At 45.5% G+C, this 20,970-nt stretch overlaps 1 protein-coding gene across 2 annotated transcripts; it reads right to left on the bottom strand.

Annotated features, from left to right (window-relative positions):
• Positions 1-4,354: 4,354 nt before the first annotated feature.
• RAB19 (RAB19, member RAS oncogene family) lies at positions 4,355-20,772 on the bottom strand. Of its 2 annotated transcripts, XM_046670163.1 has the most exons (5): positions 20,699-20,772; positions 20,336-20,479; positions 18,427-18,639; positions 15,470-15,653; positions 4,355-5,736 (listed from the first exon to the last, which is right to left on the bottom strand). In XM_046670163.1, exons 3-5 carry the CDS (start codon positions 18,625-18,627, stop codon positions 5,468-5,470), a joined length of 654 nt encoding a protein of 217 aa, XP_046526119.1. In that variant the 5' UTR covers positions 18,628-18,639; positions 20,336-20,479; positions 20,699-20,772; the 3' UTR covers positions 4,355-5,467. The 2 variants fall into 2 exon arrangements, with proteins under 2 accessions (XP_046526119.1, XP_046526118.1); XM_046670162.1 differs by lacking the exons at positions 20,336-20,479; positions 20,699-20,772 and adding an exon at positions 19,501-19,714.
• Positions 20,773-20,970: the final 198 nt, after the last annotated feature.

The raw sequence follows: 20,970 nt of genomic DNA, 5'->3' as shown, positions 1-20,970 counted from the left end.
CCCCAAAGCCCCCCGGTACATAGTTGTATATTCTTCGTTGTGGGTCCTTCTAGTTGTGGCATGTGGGACGCTGCCCCAGCGTGGCCTGATGAGCAGTGCCATGTCCGCGCCCAGGATCGGAACCAACGAAACACTGGGCCGCCTGCAGCAGAGCGCGCGAACTTAACCACTCGGCCATGGGGCCAGCCCCAGGACTTAACCCTTTTGAGGGGCTACCTGAGCAAGAGCTTCATCCTGGGCATGTGGAAATGTTATGGAAAGTAAACGCGTAGAGAAAGGACAGAACGTGTTAACAAGATCACGTTGAGAGAGTCACTCTGCATGGGATCCCGGTGATGTTGATATTCTTAAGCTTTTCTGTCATTTAAAATTTGTCTTCAATGTGCAGCATAAGAAAAAACTTATTAAAAGTGGGGAAAAAATCAGATTTTCTAAAGCCAGTGTTCCCAGCCTTTTTTTTTTTGTGCCTAAATGATAAATCCCTTTCTCAGTTGTTTCTGAGTAACATATAATGTCAGAACTCAGAATATAAACTTAGTAACTCCCTGAGGGATTTAAAAAAATAGTTTCAATGTTTTTCATGGCATATAATGGTTAAAGCTAAGAAGAAATACTTCTGGCTGATAAATTATGAAATATTCTATTATAAAATCTTTAAAGTGCATTTTTTTTTCTCCTCAGGCCCTTTTAAGCTCATTTAAAAGCATTTTTTAACAGCTTTAGTGAGATACAATTCACACGCCATATAATTCACCCATTTAAAGTGCAGAATTCAATGGTTTTTGGTATATCATTAATTTTTAAATATTGAGGTAAAATACATATAGCATAAAGTTTACCATCTTAGGGGGCTCAGCTCTGAGTCATAGTGGTTAAGTTTGGCACACTCTGCTTCAGCAGCCCCGGTTTACAGGTTTGGATCCCAGGCACGGACCTACACACCATAAGTCAGCCATGCTGTGGCAGGCACCCACATACAAAATAGAGGAAGATTGGCACAGATGTTAGCTCAGGGCAAATCTTCCTCAGCCAAAAAAAAAAAAAAAAATTACCATTTTAACCATTTTTAGGTGTACAATTTGGTTGCTTTAATTACATTCACAATGCTGTACAACTACCACCAAGTACAATTAATTATTTATATGCATATTTACTGACTTTTTCCCAGTCAAAATGATGTTTGTTATTTTTGTTCATGTTAAAACATTGCTGAATTTTAAAATAACCCATGTTTCGGTTTGGAAATAAATAGAGAATAAAATATAGATAGACAAATGCAGCATAAACACAGGCTCTGATGTGCTGAATGCCTGTACTCGGTGCTTTAAGAAATTACTGGTTTGGTTTTTCACAAATGTTATAAATTTTATTTTTGTAACTGGAATTTTGCTTCTAAATTAGATGAGAAGGTTTCAGATTGTTATGTGCAAGCAACTTTCTGAAAACTGACACATTACGTATGGAGAATTTTTATCCCAGTAAGTGCAAAAAATAATTGAATATCATCTTCACTCCACGGTCTCTTTAAAATGTAGGTCTTCCCAGTTCCAGAGACATCTTGATGCACTAGATAAGAATAGGTCAATGCAAGTAATACTGATAAGTAAAATGTAAGTAAATGCAACTTATATATTAGGTGAAGAGCAATCTTTGGGTGACTTTGCAGAAATATCGCCTATTCTGTGTTCCTTCTTAACTTGTACTTTAACTTCAGCATTCCTGGTGCTGCAGTCTTTGGCAATTATTTTTGGGTATAAATTCACCAGTGTATGGTTAAGAATAAACACAAAACTACCTTAGTGGCTGGCAGTACTCTGCCGAATGGTAAACCAACTACGTGCATCTGGTGAGAATTCACACATGTTCACGCAATAATGCATCGCAGGCTCTTGACCAGATCCCATGTTGATATTTTTGAAAATGAAAACTTGAAGCAGGCACTGTTATTGCCTTTGATGATATGAATTCCGAGCACCTCTTCTCAGTCACCTGGAGGTTTGCAAACCGCCTGCGGGGAGCACTGATCTGTGCTTGCTGGCTGGGTTCTTCCCTGTCCTCTCCATCTAGCCCCCGTGCTGGGATGGCCCAGCAACAGGCTGCTGGAACTCAGCCTGGTTTGCCCTGGATCACCCATCCACCCTTGCCTAGGAGTGAACTGGAGTTTCCATATCACCCCTGATCAGAAGGAAGTGTACTTAGGCTGGGCCTGGCGTACTTCAGGCACAGCTCCTCCATAATTCCCCTGCAGTTAGACGGGACTAGCCTGATCCCCACAATCCACCCTTTCTCCTCCCCACCTTCTCCCCACTTCAGCTTCTTTTACGGGGAGAGAGCTGCACGACTTTACCTGGAGGGTACTGAACTGTATGTAGGAGAGTATGTCTTGGAATGAGTATATTTCTCTTGTGGTGTGTATCTGTGCGTGTGGAGGGTGACGAGGGGTTAATACCATGGAGCCCAAATCTAAAACTCAGTGTAGCATAATTGTTAAGAGTGGGCTCTGGCGGAGCGGCCCGGTGGCGCAGCGGTTAAGTGCGCAGGTTCTGCTTTGGCGGCCTGGGGTCTGCTGGTTCGGATCCCGGTGCGCACATGGCACCGCTCATCAAGCCATGCTGTGGCAGGCGTCCCACATATGAAGTAGAGGAAGATGGGCACGATGTTAGCTCAGGGCTAGTCTTCCTCAGCAAAAAGAGGAGGATTGGCAGATGTTAGCTCAGGGCTGATCTTCCTCAAAAAAAAAAAAAAAAGAAAAGAAAAAAAAAAGAAAAGAAAAAAAAAGATCTGGGCTCTGGAACCAGATTGTTTGGGTTTGAATCCTGACTCTGCCACTTACTGGCTGTGTGATCTTAATCTCTCTGGGTCTCATATCCTCATTTACAAATAGTACCTACTTCAAAAGATAGTTGAGTGAGTTAGGATAAACAAAGTGCTTGGTCCAGGGCTGGGCACATGGTAATTGCTATATGTACATTATTATTACTACTTTAGTAATATCACCATTACTACTAATGTACCTTTTCAGGACTAGTGGGGAAGAGATTCAGGAACAATCTATGAGCAATGAAATATGAATTGAACCATTTTCTCACGCATGGAAATGTACTTGTTGGCAAACAAAATATCAAGACATCTATAATCTTTTTTATTCTCTGAAATGTCCCTTTTTGAGCTTAATTTCATATAACTCACTTGTTACCAACTATACAATTTGGGGGATGTGACAAAAATGCCAGAATTCGGTTGACACACAGTCGCTCTACAGCAGGGCCTCCTGAGCCGGCTTCGCAGTACGGTTACAGACACGGTGAGCTTCAGGAAAGCCTGTGCGTCTTTTTAGAGCAGACCTTTGTGCCCTCATTGGGAAAGGCACGCCACTCAGACGGAGCCCCTCCTGGTGTCCGTGAGGGTTTCTGTCGTGACACTGTGTTCAACAGAAGCCCAGGCTGATTAATTACAGGTTGCTGGTGGTCAGGTGACCTTGTTCTCACCTGTGTAACCTGTTGGTAGGAATATTTTAATTCAGATTATCCCCAGAATGCATAATCCTGGAAGCTGATGAGGTTTTCAGGGTACTGGTTGAGACTGATGAGCAGAGAAATGAAGGCAAATTGGTGTGAGCCATTAATCTCACGTCCTGCTCAGCCTCTTTCTTCTTTGCTCACTCTCTCCCCTGATCTACTCAATTTTCCTCACCCTTCTTAATGACTGTGCTTATGGCCTCCTCTGAATATTGCTCATGCTCTTGTCCAGGTATATTCCTGATCCACCTCATGAGATCCTGCTTTGCATAAACCCTTCTTTAGAACAATAATGTACATGTGAAAAAGGTTAATCTGCTTTGATGCATTTACTCTCTCTGGCATATCACTACATTTCCCTCATGTTTCCTAAAGATAGGTTGTTCATTTCAACAACAAACATATACTGAAATGAATTAAAAGGTAATTAATTCTCTGTGATCTGACTCCCATCCTCCCCTAATCTCTGCATAGTAGCGGTTCTCAAGTTTCAGTGTGGGGGGGAATCATCTGGCCAGCTGGGATGAAGTGTGGATTTCTGAAAAGATTCTGATTCAATCAGTCAGTCATGGGTCTCAGGAATTGGTAACAAGCATCCCCAGGCCCTTTTCATACATACAATGGTGAACCACATTTTGAGAAGCATCGCTCCATTGTACCGTCCAATAGATACATGGCATGAGCCATGCATGTAATTTTAAATTTTCTAGTAACCACATTAAAAAAGAAACTGGTGAAATGTTAATAATATATTTTATTTAACCTAGTATATATAAAATATCATTTCAACATATAGTCAACATAAAATTATTAGTTAGATAATTTACATTCTTTTTTTGGTACTAAGTCTTCAAAATCTGGTGTGTATTTTACACTTGGAGCTTGTCCTGAATTCAAATTAGCCACATTTCAAGTACTCAATAGCCACATGCAGCTAGGGGCTATTTGTTTTGTGCTGGTCTGAGCCTATTGACAGTGATGTCTGGCTAGAAATGGGGGCACTCACCTGGGCCTGAGGCGAGCCCCACAGACATTTCCCCTTTCGGAGCGATGCTGTGGCAGGACTGACCCTTGTGGTTCTTCTGATGGCAAGATGCACGTCAGCAACAACGTCAGGGAATGAAAAAACAAGGTTTATTACTCACAGGTTCTGGAGGGTACACAGCACACCCAGAGCCACACAGCAAGGTCAATATGAGTTTGATATTCATTTATGAGCTGATTTAATTTCAATTCAGAAATGACTTCCAACCCAACAGATAATTTGGTGTTTTAGAAAAAGACATTGTAAGCATCTCCCACATCCTAGGAGGTGGTGAAACCAGCCCAGCCAGGATAAAGTGAAGACCAATTCTATCCCCACCACGTGGCTCTGGACCATCGGGCAAGACGGGCTTCCCAGTCTTCACGTCAAAAGGTTTTGCTCCAGACTAAAGACCTGTGGGGCGCATGTCGGGAAGCCAAGGGTAACAGCATTCTGGTTTATCACTGCAGGCTTTTATCCCACCCTCCCAGGCCTGAGCTGTTTTAAACTGCTACAGAATGCTCCAAACATCCTCTCCCCTCTCTTGATAGTCCTCTTTTCTTCTTTCTTTCACTACTCTCTTCTCTGAGGGAGAAGCAAAATTCAGTAGAAAACAATGGAAGGGTTGGGGAGAAAACGGAAAGATGAAAAACAGCAAAGCTTGCCCTCCTACACCCAGGCCTTATGTCCTGCTTTCACTAGGCAAAATTCAGAAAGACAGTGGCGTCCCCTGTCCTCGGAGTCAGTGGTTCCGTCCTCCGTGGTGAATCGAGGCAGAAGTGCTTCCCATCTGGGCGGGAAGGACTGAGGACTAGTGGCAAGTCTACACGTTGGTCGGAGGTGTTGCTCAGCAGACGCTAGGATATCCGGGCCCTCTGGTTTCAGAGATGGCCTATGGTGGGTGCAACTGGCCTCAGGAACATATTCAACATGTGCAGTGGGTCTTTTCCGTCGGACCCTGGGCCACAAGAACTGGACTGGAATCCAGGGGGAGGTTGTTCAGGGCGCTCTCCCCATACAACTGCAGGCTGTTGCGGGCTATCAGCTCTCTGGCCATCAGCACGAAGACTTCGTCTATGTTCCTGGACTCCTTGGCAGATGTCTCCAGAACAGCAAGGAGGCCGTATTTCTCAGCCAGTGTGCAGGCATCCTCGAACAGAACATGCCGGTTTTCCCACAGGTCACACTTGTTCCCTGGGAGTGAGAGAGAAGCAAATATTCCACCGAATAACTTAATCCGGTTTTTAAGAAGAACACTTTCGTTTAGCAAATATGCACACATGCATTCATTCACAGTTAGCAACTGAGGGCAAATTTACTGAAATGAAACCACGGATGTATGGAAACAAAGCCACTATCTTAAGTCACTGTTCTGTGAGATCTGTAAGAGCTATGAGAATGGGCCAAAGGTGTGTGTTTTATTGGCTGGGACAGGTGGAGCCTCTGAATTCTCGGGAGGGACTGTCATTCCCTCTAAGTCTAACAAGGTAAAGACTGTGCCAGGCTGACTCTCAATCTTCTCTCTTCTTCCTTCGAATTTTGCTCCTCTTTTCACTCTTTTCCCCCAAACTATAAAGTGTTGGACACCGTGAGACAGGGCTTGGTCTAGCTGAGGACACCGTGATCAGGATTTCTTGGACTGAAGCTGTGGAATGAACAATGATGGACTTTTTTTTAGCTATAATTTTACATACAATAAAATGCACCGGCTCTCAGCGTACAGTTCAATGAGTTTTGACAAATGTATTTGCCCTTTAACCTGAAGATATAGAACATTTTCAATGGCCCCAAAAAGTTCCGTGAGGGGTTTTGCAAGCATGGCCCAGGGTTGACCGTAGGAGGAAAAGCACGCCCTCACCTCTGCTTCTCCACTTCAGGCCCCGCGGTCATCCAGGACTGGACTTTGATTTCTCTGAGGCGGGAAGCTGAACGCGAAACAGCTTTCCCACAGGACTTGGTCTACTCGATGTCAAGATTTATTACAAAGCTGTGGTAATTAAGATGGGCTGGACCAGTGTTTCTTGACCTATTTTTCATTATTGTCCCCAGAAGGAGCCTTTTTAGAACTGTTTTTTCATAATGACCTCTCCCCCCCATGAACAACTTTAAAACTTTTTATTTTGAAACAATTGTAGATTCAAAGGAAGTTCCAAATATAGATAGATAATAGATAGATAGATAGATAGATGGATAATGTATATATCCAGGGGGTCCAGTGTACTCCTTACCCTGTTTCCCCCACTGGGAACCTCCCGCATAACTATAGTACAATATCATCTCTAAACCAGGACACTGACATTGGTACAGCCCACAGAGCTTATTCAGATCTTACCAGTTATCCGCGCACTCCCCTGTGTGTGTGTGTAAGTATATGCAATTTTATCACACGTGTATGTTCCTATAACCACCCTGCAGTCAGATACAGAACAGTGCCACCACCACACAGTGCTCCCTCATGCTACCCTTTTATAACCTCCCACCACTTCTAATCCTCAGCCCCTAGTAACCACTGATCTGCTTTCCATCAGTATAATTTCATTATTTCAAGAATGCTATACAAAAGGAATCATACAGTAGGTAATCCTTTGAGATTGGCTTTTTTTCTCTCAGCATAATTCCCTTGAGATCCATCCAGGGCATTGCATGTGCCAGTAGTTCATCCCTTTTCATTGCTGAGTAGCGTTCCAAGGTATGGATGTACCATAATTTGTTTAACTATACACCCAATTGAAGGAAATTGAGCTGATTCTAGTTTTTGCCTGTTATGAATAGAGATGCAATGAACATTTGTGTGTAGATCCTGTGAAATTTTAATACCACAGACATACTGTATATCTGGTCCTTTGGAGGGCCACGAACCATTGTAATATCCAAGATACTTTGTCCTCCAGGACAATGCATGAAATAGACCAAAGGAGCAGAATAAAAAGTTCAGAAACAAACTCATGAATATATGTACCCTTTACAGAAAGATGGTACCAGAGAGCAGTGGAAAAGGTTGCCTTTTTAGTAAATAGTACTAGGACAACTGAGTCTTTATACAAAAAATTACACATTTTTAGCTCATACCTCTCATCACACACCAAAATGAACTCTGCGTAGATTGCAGATCTAAATGTAAAAGTCATAATAACAAACAAACAAAGCTTCAAAAAGATAATATAAGAATATCTTGATGACTTCAGTTAGGGGGAATTTCCCTAAATAGGACACAGGAAGCAATAATCATTAAGGAAAGGACTGATGGATTGAAATCTATTAAAATTAAGAATGTCTATTCATCAAAATACACCATCAGCAGAGTGAAAAGGTAACCCACACGGTGGAAGATGTATTTGCGACACATATAACCAACAGAGGGTTCTGACCTCCTTCGAGAGAACCTGCTGCAGGGAGCACAGGTGACAGCAGCCCAGCTGCTACCCACTCTACCTGTCACCATGCTAGTGCAGAGGCCACTGTGGGGACACTCATGCAGGCCGAGGCCTGCAGGGGGCAGGATTATATTCCTCTGTCAGGCAACTTTGGCTCACGGCTGAATGAACCTTTCCGAGAACTGTGCTCGGTCTGACTCTTCTCTCCTTCCCAGCGGCAGGTCTGCATCTCATAGAAAACTCTCTCTGCCGCCTTCTGCTCTCTCTTCTTTATCTCTCACTTCCATTTCTCCCAATAAATCTCTTGCATGTCTATCTAATCCTGACCCAACAACTTCCCAGACGACCCAAACACACATAGATTCGTTTCCAGAAAACACAAGCTACTTCTAGGAATCAATAAGAAAAAGACAAACAACAAGTAGAAAAATGGGTGTGAGACTTGAAAAGCTCCGCACAAAGAGAATCTCCGAAGGACTAACACATGTACACAAAGATGTCCAACCTTATTAAGGAAGAAGGAAACACACATTCATTCACCAGTGACACCATGACTCACTCATCAGGATGCATGAAATTGAAAGGACTGACAATAGCAAGGGCTGGGGAGGATGCAGAACTAGAATTCACATACCCTGCTGGGGGGAGTGTAGAGGCCAACAAGCACCTTAGCAAGTGGTTTGAGAATATCTGCTAGAGTTGCCAGACCGTGCAGTTCTGCTCCCAGGTATGCACCCAACAGAAACGTGTGCCCGTGCATATCAAGAAAGATACACAAGAATGTTCAGAGCAACAATTTTCCTAATGGCCCCAAACTGAAAACAACTCCAGTGTCCATCACCAACAGAAAGGAGAAATACTTTGTAGTGTATTCGTGTAACTGAATATTATACAAATTATGCAAAAGAATCAGTTATAGCTACATGCACTGATGTGGGTGACACTCATAAACTTAATGTTGAAGGAGAGAAGCTTAGACAAAAAAGACATTCTGTGCGATTCCACTTATGTAAAGTTCAAAAACAATAGCAAAATAAAACCAGCATTTAGAGATGTGGGTTAGGTGGTACAATGATAAAGAAAAGGAAGAGTGATTGCCGCAAAAAGTCATAGCCTGCTTACTTTTGGGGGGGAAGGAGGGGGGGGAATGGGGGGAATTGAGAGGAGCAGGCAGGGGAGCTTGGGGGAGGGTGCTGGCAATGTTCTCTTTCTTGACCCAGATGGTGTTGACACAAGTGTCTCCTTTGTGACAAATCAATGTTTGTGTACCTTTCTTTATGTGTGTTTATATGTCCCAATAAAAAAGACTGAAAAAAATACTTTCCCAGCGTCACAGTCGCCAACCTGCTCACTGACAAAGCTAGACTTAGATGATAATTATCCCCCAATGACTTTATTCCAAGAATCTTTCCAGTGGACAATACCACCTTCTGCTATGGTGGTAGGCTGGAAAATGACCTCCAAAGATTCCAGGTTCCAATCACTGGAAAGTGCACATGTGACCTGATGTGGGAAAAGGATCTTTGTAGATGTGATTAAGGTAAGGATCTTGAGACAGGGAGGTAATCCTGGGTTAGCTGGGTGGGCCCTAATGACACCACCTGTACCCTTGTAAGAGTAGGGCAGAGGGGGAGATTTCACACAGAGGAGGTGATGTGGAGACAGAGGCAGACACTGGAGTGATGCAGCCACAAGCCAAAGAATGCTTTAGGTCTTTAGCTCAGAAGCTGGAGGATGCAAGGAACAGATGCTCCCCTAGAACCCCCAGAGGGGCATGGCCCCCTCGTGACACCTTGGTTTCGGTCCAGTGATCCTGAGTTCGGATTTCTGGCCTCCAGAATGAGATAGAACAAATTTCTGTTGTTTTAAGACACCTAGTTTATGGGAATTTGTTACAGCAGCCACAGGAAACGAATCCAGGTACCTCCAAGAAAACTGTATGCGTTTTTATAGCTAGTGAGGTTTAAGTTCAGGCCACAGCTCTGCTTCTAGAAGAAATGTGTCAGAGCCCTTGGTGGAGAAAGTGGTGTCGTAGGAGTGGGAATCCCTGAGTCAGGAGTCTGGTCTGCCCCTTGCATCCCTCACTTTGATCTGCAGATTCTGGGCTGGTGATACTGGCCCTGAGATCAGTTTCCCTACGTTAAACCCAGCATATATGAGATTAAAACCAAAGCATGCATTCCCTGCTTACTCCCTGGCTTCCTGGCTCCAGAATCCACTCTACGCCATGGAGACAAATGGCCAAAGACAACCACCTGGATTTGTTATCTCCTCCCCGTAAGGGGCTACAGGCTGGTGGGAAAGCTGCTGACCAGCAAGGTCACGGGCTCCCTCCTCTCTGCAAGTAGTCTCAAGGCCATATGCTCCCTCTCCCCTACCTAAAACCCCAAATAAAAACCCTTTCTTTTAGCTTTTCAGGGAGTTTGGGATTTCAGCGTTAGCTGCCCTTTCTCCTCGCTCAGTGCTGTGCAATAATAAAATTCCTACAGGGGCTGGCCCAATGGCCGAGTGGTTAAGTTCGCATGCTCTGCTTCAGCGGCCCAGGGTTTTGCCAGTTCGGATCCTGGGTGCTGACATGGCACTGCTCGTCAAACCATGCTGAGGCGGCATCCCACATGCCACAACCAGAAGGACCCACAACTAAAAATACACAACTATGTACCAGGGGGTATTGGGAGAAAAAGGAAAAATTTTAAAAAATTAAAAAACAAAATTCCTACATTCTTCCACTACATCTGGTGTCAGAGATTGGCTTGCTGTGCAACAGGTGAGCGAGCTCACTTTGGGTTCAATATCACTGGGTTGCACTGGTTCTGACTTTTATGATCTGCTCCTCCCACCTGCCCCATCGCCACACCAGGTTAACACCGTCCTGCCTCGGAACAACTGGTGGCTGCACCTCAGGATGAGCCAGGACAGCTGGTGGGTGGGGAAGAAACCACGTGCTTGCTGCCTGCAACACAAGTCCTCACTTGCTAAGTGTACTGTGCTGAGCACCCGGAAATTTAGGCCCTGCCCCAAAGGAAGAGGTTCTTCATCTTGTTAGGGAGGCAAGAGAGGCACACGGACAGTTAAATGGCTGTACCCGACTTTACCGATCCAAGACAGGCCATGAAATAATATATGCTAACGACCAGGTGAATGGCACAAGTTGAGTAGCACAGGTGTACAATCCCTTATCCACATTTCCCAAAATCCAAAACCTCTGAACCCCTAAGTTGTTTGGTAATTAATCTGACAGTAAGATCTGCCCTACACTGGCCATTTGAAGTGTTTATTTAACCCACTTTGTATGACTATTCATACACTTCACTGTAGGAATATTAAAGCATTTGACCACGGGGCGCTGGCCAGGTCCTGCTGAGGGTGTTAAGTAACAAAGGATGCGACCCCCTAAGATCTGACAGATGCTGAACTCTGAAATCTTTAGCTCTAAGAGTTTTTGCTGGGAGACTGGAGACCTGTAAATATGATGAGTTGAAGCGGAAGGTTTGCCTGAGACCCTAAGGGGACAAATATCAGATACCAAAGATAGTTATGAGACAGAGGTCCAGTAAAACCTACAAAAGGAAGCTGGCTCCTTACTCTGACGCAAGGTATGAAGAGTTACGATCACGAACAGAGCAAAGAGAGTGAGAAAGATCAGCCAGCCATCTCCAGGAGGAAAGCAGGGGGCCCTGTCGGTGGAGCTTGGGAATTTGTGCGTTATCTTGAGGGTAATGGGGGAAAACCGAGGATTTTAAACAGAGGGACATAACTAGGAGCTGGGCTTCCTGTGAACGGCCGGAAGAAGAGTACAAATCAATGCACAAGCATCTCTTTGACATTTGTGTGGTGGCGAAGTGGCTGCTGGGGGCTGGGGTAAACTTGGGAGAGAGAGAGATGCTTGGATGAAGAAATGTGGAGACAGCATGGAAAATATAGTGAAAAGGGCAGGGACACTTACGTGAGGGAACCGCACATTTGAATTTTCTAGATCAAGGGGAGGAGGCCACTGAGAGAAAACAGGAAGACCCATTGTGTCAGTCCTCGAGACTGGACATGTCATAAACTGGAACGCTGGGGACACGTCCAGATCATCTTTGGGGGCATTTCTAGAATGAATTAAGAAGTGAGACAGAAGTAGTTGTTACAGGAGACAGAGCAGGGAGTAAATGCCACAAAAACTGTGTGAGATTCCTGGAAATCCCACAACATCGTGGCGTTTGTTACTCTCCTTTGCCCCATCTGTTTCTGCCGCAGAGTAATTGGTAGTTAAGGGCGGTGCCCAGAAGCGAGGCCTGGGCGTGGAGCAAGGGTGTGGTCTTCCAAAGATAGCTCCGAGGGGAGGGAACTCCAGAGGGAGGGCAGCTTTGCATTGCAGGCTTCGAAGCCCTGAGGAAGGCTTGCTTCAGGGCTTCCTGGGAGGCATGTAAATTTAATGGAAAAGAGATCCAGTCCACCTTCCTGGGGAAACCTCAAGTATGAAGAGAATGGCTTCACGCCCCTCAGTGAGACGCATGTTACTCACACCCATGTGTCCCCTCTCTGGGAGATATCCCCAGTGGTGGGTTTCCTGCCATCCCTGGAGGTCACGAATGTCCTTTGCTGTCTGCTCAGCTCTTCAGCCCGTGGGCCTCTGAGCCCCTCTGTACAGCACAGCAGAGTCTCTCCTCATCTTTGCTCTAGTAGGAAATAACAGCTTCCCTTTACTGAGGTCTTAGCACTGTGCTAAGTGCTTTCTATAGGTTACCTTATTTGACCTTTCAACTCAACAGTATCTTTGAAGTAGGCACCAGTTTTATAGATGAGGAAGTAGAAATTTAGAGAGTAAGTCACAAGCCCAAGTTCAGACAGGAAGGACAGAGAGGGAGATGTGAATGCAAATCTGTCTGGTCCCCATGTCCAGGCACTAGAGTAGACACAGACAACGCCTAAACCAGAGCTTCTGGGAGCTCCACGTCACTGTCTGGCCTAATCAGCTACTGGAAAGCAGCTGGAAAGGAACGAAACCCACGGGGGACTCTGGGAACCAAGTGGCATGCTTCAAATCCCGCCTCATCTCTCAGTAGGTAACCTGGCTGAGTTACCCAGCAGGATACTTAACCTCCAGATGCCTCGGTTTCCTAATCGGAAAATGAGGCTAGTAGTCTCTGCTCCTTAGAATTGTTGGGAGGATTAAATGAAGTGACCCAGGAGAGGACTCAGAACAGCGCCTGGACCCTACTAAGTGTTTAGTAAATGTCACCTGTCATCAGCATCTTCCTAGCATCTCTTCTGTCCTTGAGCCTCAGGGGTGGGGCCCTGCTTGTCAGGGAGCAATTGTCATGAAGGGTGTTGGAAACCGTGGCCAGCTTCCTTCTCGGCGCTTCCCAGAAGTGGTTGTTGTGGGAGAAATATAGCTCTTTTCAGCGTTAGTGTTTATTTTTATAACTCTGAACTCTGCCGTTAGAACTGTCATTTACATCTGAAGTCAAATCACAAAAGCTTCTTGTTCCAAAGGGAACCTTTGGGTGAGAGGTTAGAGAAGAAAGGAGGCATCTCGCTCCTCCCAGAAGAGATGAGTTGCCCCCTATGTGGTAGCCCTCCCGGCCTCATTAATCTCTTTTCTGGTTTCTGCCATGTGGGACAAGACACAGCCCCTCTGAAAAACCGCGAGGACGAGATGTGAAGGGCCTTGACTTGGGCAGCAGACTGTGGAATCTGGGGCTTTAAGATCTGATACAGCAGGAAGGGGCGAGCCCAGTCCAGGCTCTCAGAACGACTTTGATTCTTAAGTTAGGAGAAGCAGAACGAGTCCCAAAGCAGCATTTTCTCCAAGTCTGTGCATAAGATAGGGGCTAGACTATGAAACAGAAAAGACTCAGGAAAAAGATGGTTCTAAAACAACAAGTTCTTTCTGGAATCATGACAGTAATAATAAATGGACTAGATGTGCCAATGACCTCTTCTACGGCCCAGCCGCAGCCAGGCTTTGCATCCCGGGACTGCCTCCGCCGTCAGCCCCCAGCTGCTTGGTCCAGGTGGGCACCTTATCCCAGGCCTGCGCATCCTTAGGTTGGCCCGCAGCTTGGGTCAGGCTTTGCCATGGAAAGGATTCCCTTTCTAAGGAATGTGAGCTAGTGGATACTGAGAGAATGCGGGGATTTGTGACTGGAGCTGGCGGGGGAAGGAAGCTTTGACAGACTCCATGAGGGAGGGTTCAGGGGTGAGACAGCGTGGCAGGCCCCCGCGATCCTGCACGTAAGACGCAGCTCCAAGACAGAGGAAACAGATGCATGATGGAGGGCGAGGAGGCTGGTTCACAGAGCCAGGCCTGAGAGGAGACTGTCAAACTTCTCGCTTGTTAGTGGTGGCTGGGCTCCACTGTGGTTCCTGCTCTGGCTGGGGCTTGACTGCTGGCTTTTCCTAGATCCCAGGGACTTGTACCCTCACCATAAGCCCCCATTCTTTGAGGAACATAAATGAGTTAGTTCCTTCAAATAAATGAACCTTCTAGAAACAAATCCTATCCCTTATTCAGCACTTAACTATGTGTCAGGCACTCCTAACAAAGTACACACATTATCTCATCAAATCTTTACAACCACCCCAGAAAGTATTAGTTGCTTCTTATAGATGAAAAAACTAAGTCTCAGAGGGTAACTTGCCACAGAGCCAGGATATGCTTGTCTATCGATAAGTCACCCATTAAACATGGTATGTTTAGCTCTTTCTCAGTCCGATAGCTAGCTATCTAGACCTGTGCTCTGCAAACTTTAATTTGCATAGGAAGCTCTCTAGGATCCTGTTAAAATGTAGATTCTGATTCAGTAGGTCTGGAATGGGGCCTGAGACCTTGCACTTTCAGCAAACTCCAAGGTGATGCTGATGCTGCTGGTCCACAGACCAAGCTTTAAGTAGCAAAGGCCTAAGTCAGTTTGCCAAAATTAAGCAGCCACTTGGGAAACTGCAGTGTACTTTGGAGGGAGGAAAAGGCAGCTCTGCCAGCAAAAACTAAAACTCTAGAGAAGTGACAGAAACATTACACTTTCTGAATGTGCAATGGGTTTGCTCACATTTCAAGCTGTGAGTTCACTTTGGGGAGTTAAAGTTACTGTTAATTTTGATGGTAGTTTGTTGTTAAGAGTCATTGGATCTTAACAGGTGTAAGAAGTCATTCAAGGGTGTAGTCAGTTACATTCACCTGAGTGGCTCCCTCGGGGATTTGGGTACATCTGACTCTGAACCTCAGACTACAGAGTACTTCCTGTGTTCCTGTGTGGTCTACACAGGTGTGTGCATCGAATCAGCTGGGGTGTGCCTTCATCTAGATGTCTGGGCCCCATCCAGGTGTCCGGAATGAGAAACCTAGGGTGGGGCCTTGGAATCTGTATTCTTAACAAGTTTGCACCACCCCACTCTCATTCCCAAGCGAATCTGACGGGAATTTCTGGGCGAGACGCCTTCTAGGTCCCGTCCACTGCTTGCACTTTTATGATTTCAGGTTCTGCTGCCATCAGAAATACACGAAAAGAGGAGCATCAGCCCAGGGAACCCATAAAGAAAAGTTAAACGCTTAGAAAACGTCATACCGATCAGCATAATGATCAAGTTCGCCGCTCCATATTTTTCTATCTCGTGAATCCAGTGAGGAACAGACTCGAAGGTGGACCGCCGGGTGAGGTCATAGGCGATGATGGCCGCGTGGGCACTGCGGTAGTAGCTTTGGGTGATGGTCCGGAAGCGCTCCTGGCCTGCGGTGTCCCACACCTGCATCTGGAGAAGGGGGGGAAAGGGGATCTGATGAGGAGCTCCCACACCTGATGGGAACTTGCTCACTTAAGCCATCTGAAAAACAGTTTCCTTGTCTCACTTCGAGATACCCAGATTCAGTAGGTCTGGCGTGGGGCCCAGGAATCTATTTTTTCAGTTGCTTCCCAGGGTAATTTGGATGTGCTTTTAGGTTTGGGAGTCACCACCTAAGGGATGCTTGAGTTGGAAGGGTGAATCTAATGTCCTGGGATCTGGTGTTCTTTTGGTTTTTCACCCTCAATCACCCATCATCCAGATTTTGGGGTTTATCTTTTGAGCCTGCCCATTGATACTAATACTGGCAAAGGTGACAGCATTGGCTGAACTGTTTTAGATGTTAAAGGACCACTCAGCTGTTCGCGTTTAGGAGTGTTCCCATAATAATACCATCCAAATTACAGTCCCAAGCGGTAGCAGCAAAGTATACACCCTCCAACAGTATGTGAGGGTACTGTTTCTTCATACTCTCACACTATTTATAGTACTTATTATTTTCTTTGTGAGGAAGATTGGCCCTGAGCTTATATCCATGCCCTTCTTCCTCTTTTTTGCTTGAGAAAGATTATCCCTGAGCTAACATCTGTGCCAACCTTCCTCTACTTTATACGTGGGACACTGCCACAGCATAGCTCAATGAGCAGAGTAGAGGTCCACATGCAGGATCCGAACCTGCAAACCCCAGGCTGCCGAAGCAGAGGGCACGAACTTAACCACTATGTCACCTGGCCTGCCCCAATACTTATTTTTTAAAGAAAGTTTGCAAACATACATGAAACTAGAGAGAATAAAACAACAGGCCCTCATATATCCATTATCCAGATTCAATAATTATCAAAATTTTGACACTCTTGCTTCATTTAGCCCTTTCGGTTGATTTCCTTGAGGTATTCTTTTTTTCTTTTTAAAGATTGTATTTTTTTCCCTTTTCTCCCCAAAGCCCCCCAGTACATAGTTGTATATTCTTTGTTGTGGGTCCTTCTAGTTGTGGCATGTGGGACGCTGCCTCAGCGTGGTTTGATGAGCAGTGCCATGTCTGCGCCCAGGATTCGAACCGATGAAACACTGGGCCGCCTGCAGCGGAGCGCGCGAACTTAACCACTCGGCCACGGGGCCAGCCCCTCCTTGAGGTATTCTTTTAAAGCAAACCCAAGACCTCACATCAGTTCACCCCTCCTTACACCAACATACATCCTTATAAAAATGGACACTTTCTGGGGCCGGCCCGGTGGCGCAGCGGTTAAGTTCGCACGTTCCGCTTCTCGGCGGCCCGGGGTTCGCTGGTTCGGATCCCGGGTGCGGACATGGCACTGCTTGGCAGCCATGCTGTGGTAGGCGTCCCACGTATAAACTAGAGGAAGGGCACGGATGTTAGCTCAGAGCCAGGCTTCCTCAGCAAAAAGAGGAGGACTGGCAGTAGTTAGCTGAGGGCTAATCTTCCTCCAAAAAAAAAAAAAAACAAAACAAAATAAAAATGGACACTTTCTGGGGCCAGCCCCATGGCCGAGTGGTTAAGTTCATGCGCTCTGCTTCGGCGGCCCGGGGTTTCGTCAGTTCAGATCCTGGGTGCGGACATGGCACCGCTTATCAGGCCATGCTGAGGCGGCGTCCCACATGCCACAAATAGAAGGACCCACAACTAAAATATACAACTAGGTACTGGGAAGATTTGGGGAGAAAAAGCAATAAGAAAAAGGGACATTTTCTTACATAACCACAATGTCATTATCACCGCTAATAAACTTTTCAATAACTCTTTAGTATCATTTATTTATTTATTTATTTATTTATTTGAGGAAGATTAGCCCTGAGCTAACATCTGCTGCCATTCCTCCTCTTTTTGCTGAGGAAGACTGGCCCTGAGCTAAGATCTGTGCCCATCTTCCTCTACTTTCTATGTGGGATGCCTACCACAGCATGGCGTACCAAGCGGTGCCATGTTGGCACCTGGGATCCGAACCAGCAAAGCCCGGGCGACCAAAGTGGAACGTGCGCACTTAACCACTGTGCCACCGGGCCGGCCCCTTGGTATCATCTAATATCCAGACTGTATAAAAATTTTCTTGATTGTCTCCAAAATGTCTTTTTACCGTTCTTTTCATTTAATCAGGATCCCAAACAAGATCTGGTTATTACATTTTCACCAACACTTTTTGATCTTTTCTAATCAAATGGGGAAAAGATAGTATCTCACTTATTTTAATTTGCACTTCTTTAATTGTGAGTGAGGATGGGCACCTTTACATGACATAATTTAGGAGCTAGTTCTGATAAAATCTGTGAAAGAGCAGTTTTGTCCAATCTATGAATTGCTTCCTTTTTGTACTTGGTTGTTGGTCTTTTTCTTATTTATCAGAGCTCTTTTCAAATTAAAGAAATTAGCCCTTTGTCAAGTCCTATATTTGCAAATGTTTCTTTCCAGTTTTTCATTCATCTTTTGACTCTATTTATGGTATTTTTGAGTATGTAGAAATTTGACCTTTATATTGTTATATAGAAATGTATACATTTGACCTTTAGATAATTATGATTGAGCAATATTTTCCTTCATGCATTCTGGGTTCTTACTCAAAAGGCTCATTTTCCCATTCCACAATGATAAAAATAAATACTCCCAGGTTTCGTTCTGGTTCTTTTATGATTTTGTGTTTTCTATGTAAATCCTTTATTCCTCAGATGTGTGCTTCAGTGTTAGGAACTCCGGCTAAAAGAGGCGGAGCCGACCCCGTGCCCCTCTGACCTTCACTTTCTTGCCATCGATTTCAAGGGAGCGCACAGTGAAGTCCACCCCGATTGTGTTCTGCTGTGTCTCTGTGTAGACGCCGGATCTGAAATGCTGCACCACACACGTCTTCCCCACATTGGAATCGCCAATGAGGATAATCTTGAACAAATAGTCGACGTTCTCATCAGCTGCCCTGGCTGAGCCGGAGAATTGCATGGCTCTTGCCACCTAGAATGGACCAAGGAAGAAAAGAAGGAATTCAGCGTCTCTTTAGCGAGCACCTACCATGTGCCGGGCACTATTCTAGGCACTTGGGGCCCAGGACAGGACAAGACAGAGGGAGGTCACTGCTTTCATAGCACTGACATCCTTGTGGTTCTGAGAAGGACACTAATTACTAGTCAGGTGCAGGAGAGCTGTCCCACAAGCCCACACCTGCCCTCGTGGGTTGACGTCAGTTTAGAGGCGTACTCTGAATGAAGAGGTTCTACTGCTACTCTCTGCCGGGCCCAGTAGACAGTGAACACTAGAGACCAGGTGCCCCACGCTCCATCGAGTGCCTGGAGAGCAGCAGGATGGCAGAGGAGATGCCCACAGGAGTGTTCACCTGCCATTCATCAGTTGGCAGACATGCCTACTGTCATCCTCTCTTCATCTCACATGGGAAGGAACGCTCCCAACTATCGGAAGACTGAATGTCCAGGCAACCAGCAACCAGGGCTGACCAGATCCGACAGAGAAGTCAGTTTAGGGAGGACTGACATGGCCTTTTTCTTCTGTTTGGCACCTAATTTTTCTTGAGTAGGAAATTAGGATTTTGAGACTATTCAAAATGCAAACTGTGGTTAGAATGTTTATGGTACACTTTACCATAGGCCTGAAAATAACGTTTCTAATGACAGTGTTTCCCAAACTGACTGATTACATCAGAATTATCTGGGGGAGATAATTAAAACTATATATTCCTGGAGCCCATCCCAGAATTGCTAAATAGATTTAAAAACATGCACACACAAATATGCACACACTTCCCAGGGGATTCTGATCACCAGCCAGGTTTGGGAAACGTTGATCAACACAATCACTCACCTGAAACTTTATGCCCACTTTCAGCATCTCTGCTGAAATATCCACCTATGCTTCAATATCTTTGATCACGAGCAACTCACTATCTCCTGAAAAAAATCCATTTTGCGTGAGCAGCTCTAACTTGCATGGGGTTGAAATGGATCTCCCTGGGGTTTCCATCAGTTGACCCTTGTGCTACACCAGGACTCGGCAGATTCCTCTTCCACATGATGGCCCCGTCAGATATTTGAAGCAGCAAGCACATCCCCTCGGGGCAAACATCCCTAGGCCCTCCCACTGTTCTTCATATGATATTGTGTTGGATCTCCTCATCAAATGTCTGATAAAAATACATGAAATCTTATTCCATTTGATGGTTAAATTTGATGTGCTTCTGCCTTCTTCACTCCTCCCAGTTTTATTCTTTCATTTTCTCTAAAGTCATAGAAAAGGACAAGTCTATGTCATCACAAATTAAAATGCACACAAATATCCAATCTGTGTGTAAAAACCTCAAGCTCTAAATGGTGAAGAAGGATCCCATACCTCTCTTGGACGCCTCTGAAATCACCTATAGTTAAATGATCCAGCAGACAAGAGATACAATCAAACCACTTTTTTTCCCTCTGGCTTTTCAAATAAAGAAAGCTATTCCACTTCCGGCGTCTTATCACTGCAACTTGAGCTGAAATCTTCCTTCCATGTCTCCCCTCCTCAAGTAAGTCCTCATGTTTCCATGGAAGTCCCCTTTAACTTAGCCTAATGCCCTGCAAGCAGAAAGGAGCAGTGTCCCCCGGCCGGCGCCCTCCAACCCGCATCCCGCAGCCTCCACCTTCCTGGTTCACCTGTTGCTTACCTGTCTTTCTCTCTCACCTCCGCTAGCAGGTAACGTTCTCTTTTCTCCTTGTTTTCCTTTTCGGCCCTCGGTGCCCCTTCTTCCTCCTGCCTCGCTGCGTGGTGGGAACTGTAGTTCTGTCCCCAGGTGTCAGGTTTAGGTGGCCTGAGAAAGTGAAAGGAAAGTGCAAACCCTCCCACCGCCCCCGGGCCTGGAGCTGGAGCTGCCGTTGGGTACAAAGCACAAGGTGAGGCGCTGGCCAGCACAGCCACGCAAAGTCCGCTTCCCTCCGATGTTCCTCACCTAGCAAAGCCCACACAAAAGGACTAGCCAGTTCACTCAGCCAATACCTATTAAGCCATCCTGTTTCTTCTTTCTGCTCACCTTCTCTCGGGCAGCCTTCATCCCCGATTTTTCCTGCTGTCCCTTGTTTGGCTGGGGTGGGGGGTGGCTAGTCGAGAGGACACAATTTAAAAGAGGATACGGATCTGGGTGTTGAGTCATTTAACTGTTTTGTGGACTTGAATAACTCTTTCTGAGGAGACAGTGAGAGAAAGGAGATTATCAAAGAGAAAATTGAAAAACTAAAAGAACTTTAAATTTGTATGGGAAGAAAGAGCTGGAAAAAAAATTTCTGTTTCCCTCCCTCAAACACT

The sequence above is a fragment of the Equus quagga genome, chromosome 8, assembly GCF_021613505.1.
Source record: "Equus quagga isolate Etosha38 chromosome 8, UCLA_HA_Equagga_1.0, whole genome shotgun sequence".
NCBI classification, from domain to species: Eukaryota; Metazoa; Chordata; class Mammalia; order Perissodactyla; family Equidae; genus Equus; species Equus quagga.
This window is presented reverse-complemented; position numbering and strand designations above follow the sequence as displayed.

What these genes read in the sequence shown, in the direction of transcription:
- RAB19 (XM_046670162.1), bottom strand. Translation starts at nt 19,527, where the DNA reads ATGCTGAAAGTGGGCATAAAGTTTCAG. An exon ending in TCGATGGCAAGAAAGTGAAG is followed by an intron (nt 15,654 to 18,426) that starts GTCAGAGGGGCA and finishes CCCCTTCTCCAG; the next exon opens with ATGCAGGTGTGGGACACCGC. An exon ending in CTTGATCATTATGCTGATCG is followed by an intron (nt 5,737 to 15,469) that starts GTATGACGTTTT and finishes TCTCACTCCCAG; the next exon opens with GGAACAAGTGTGACCTGTGG.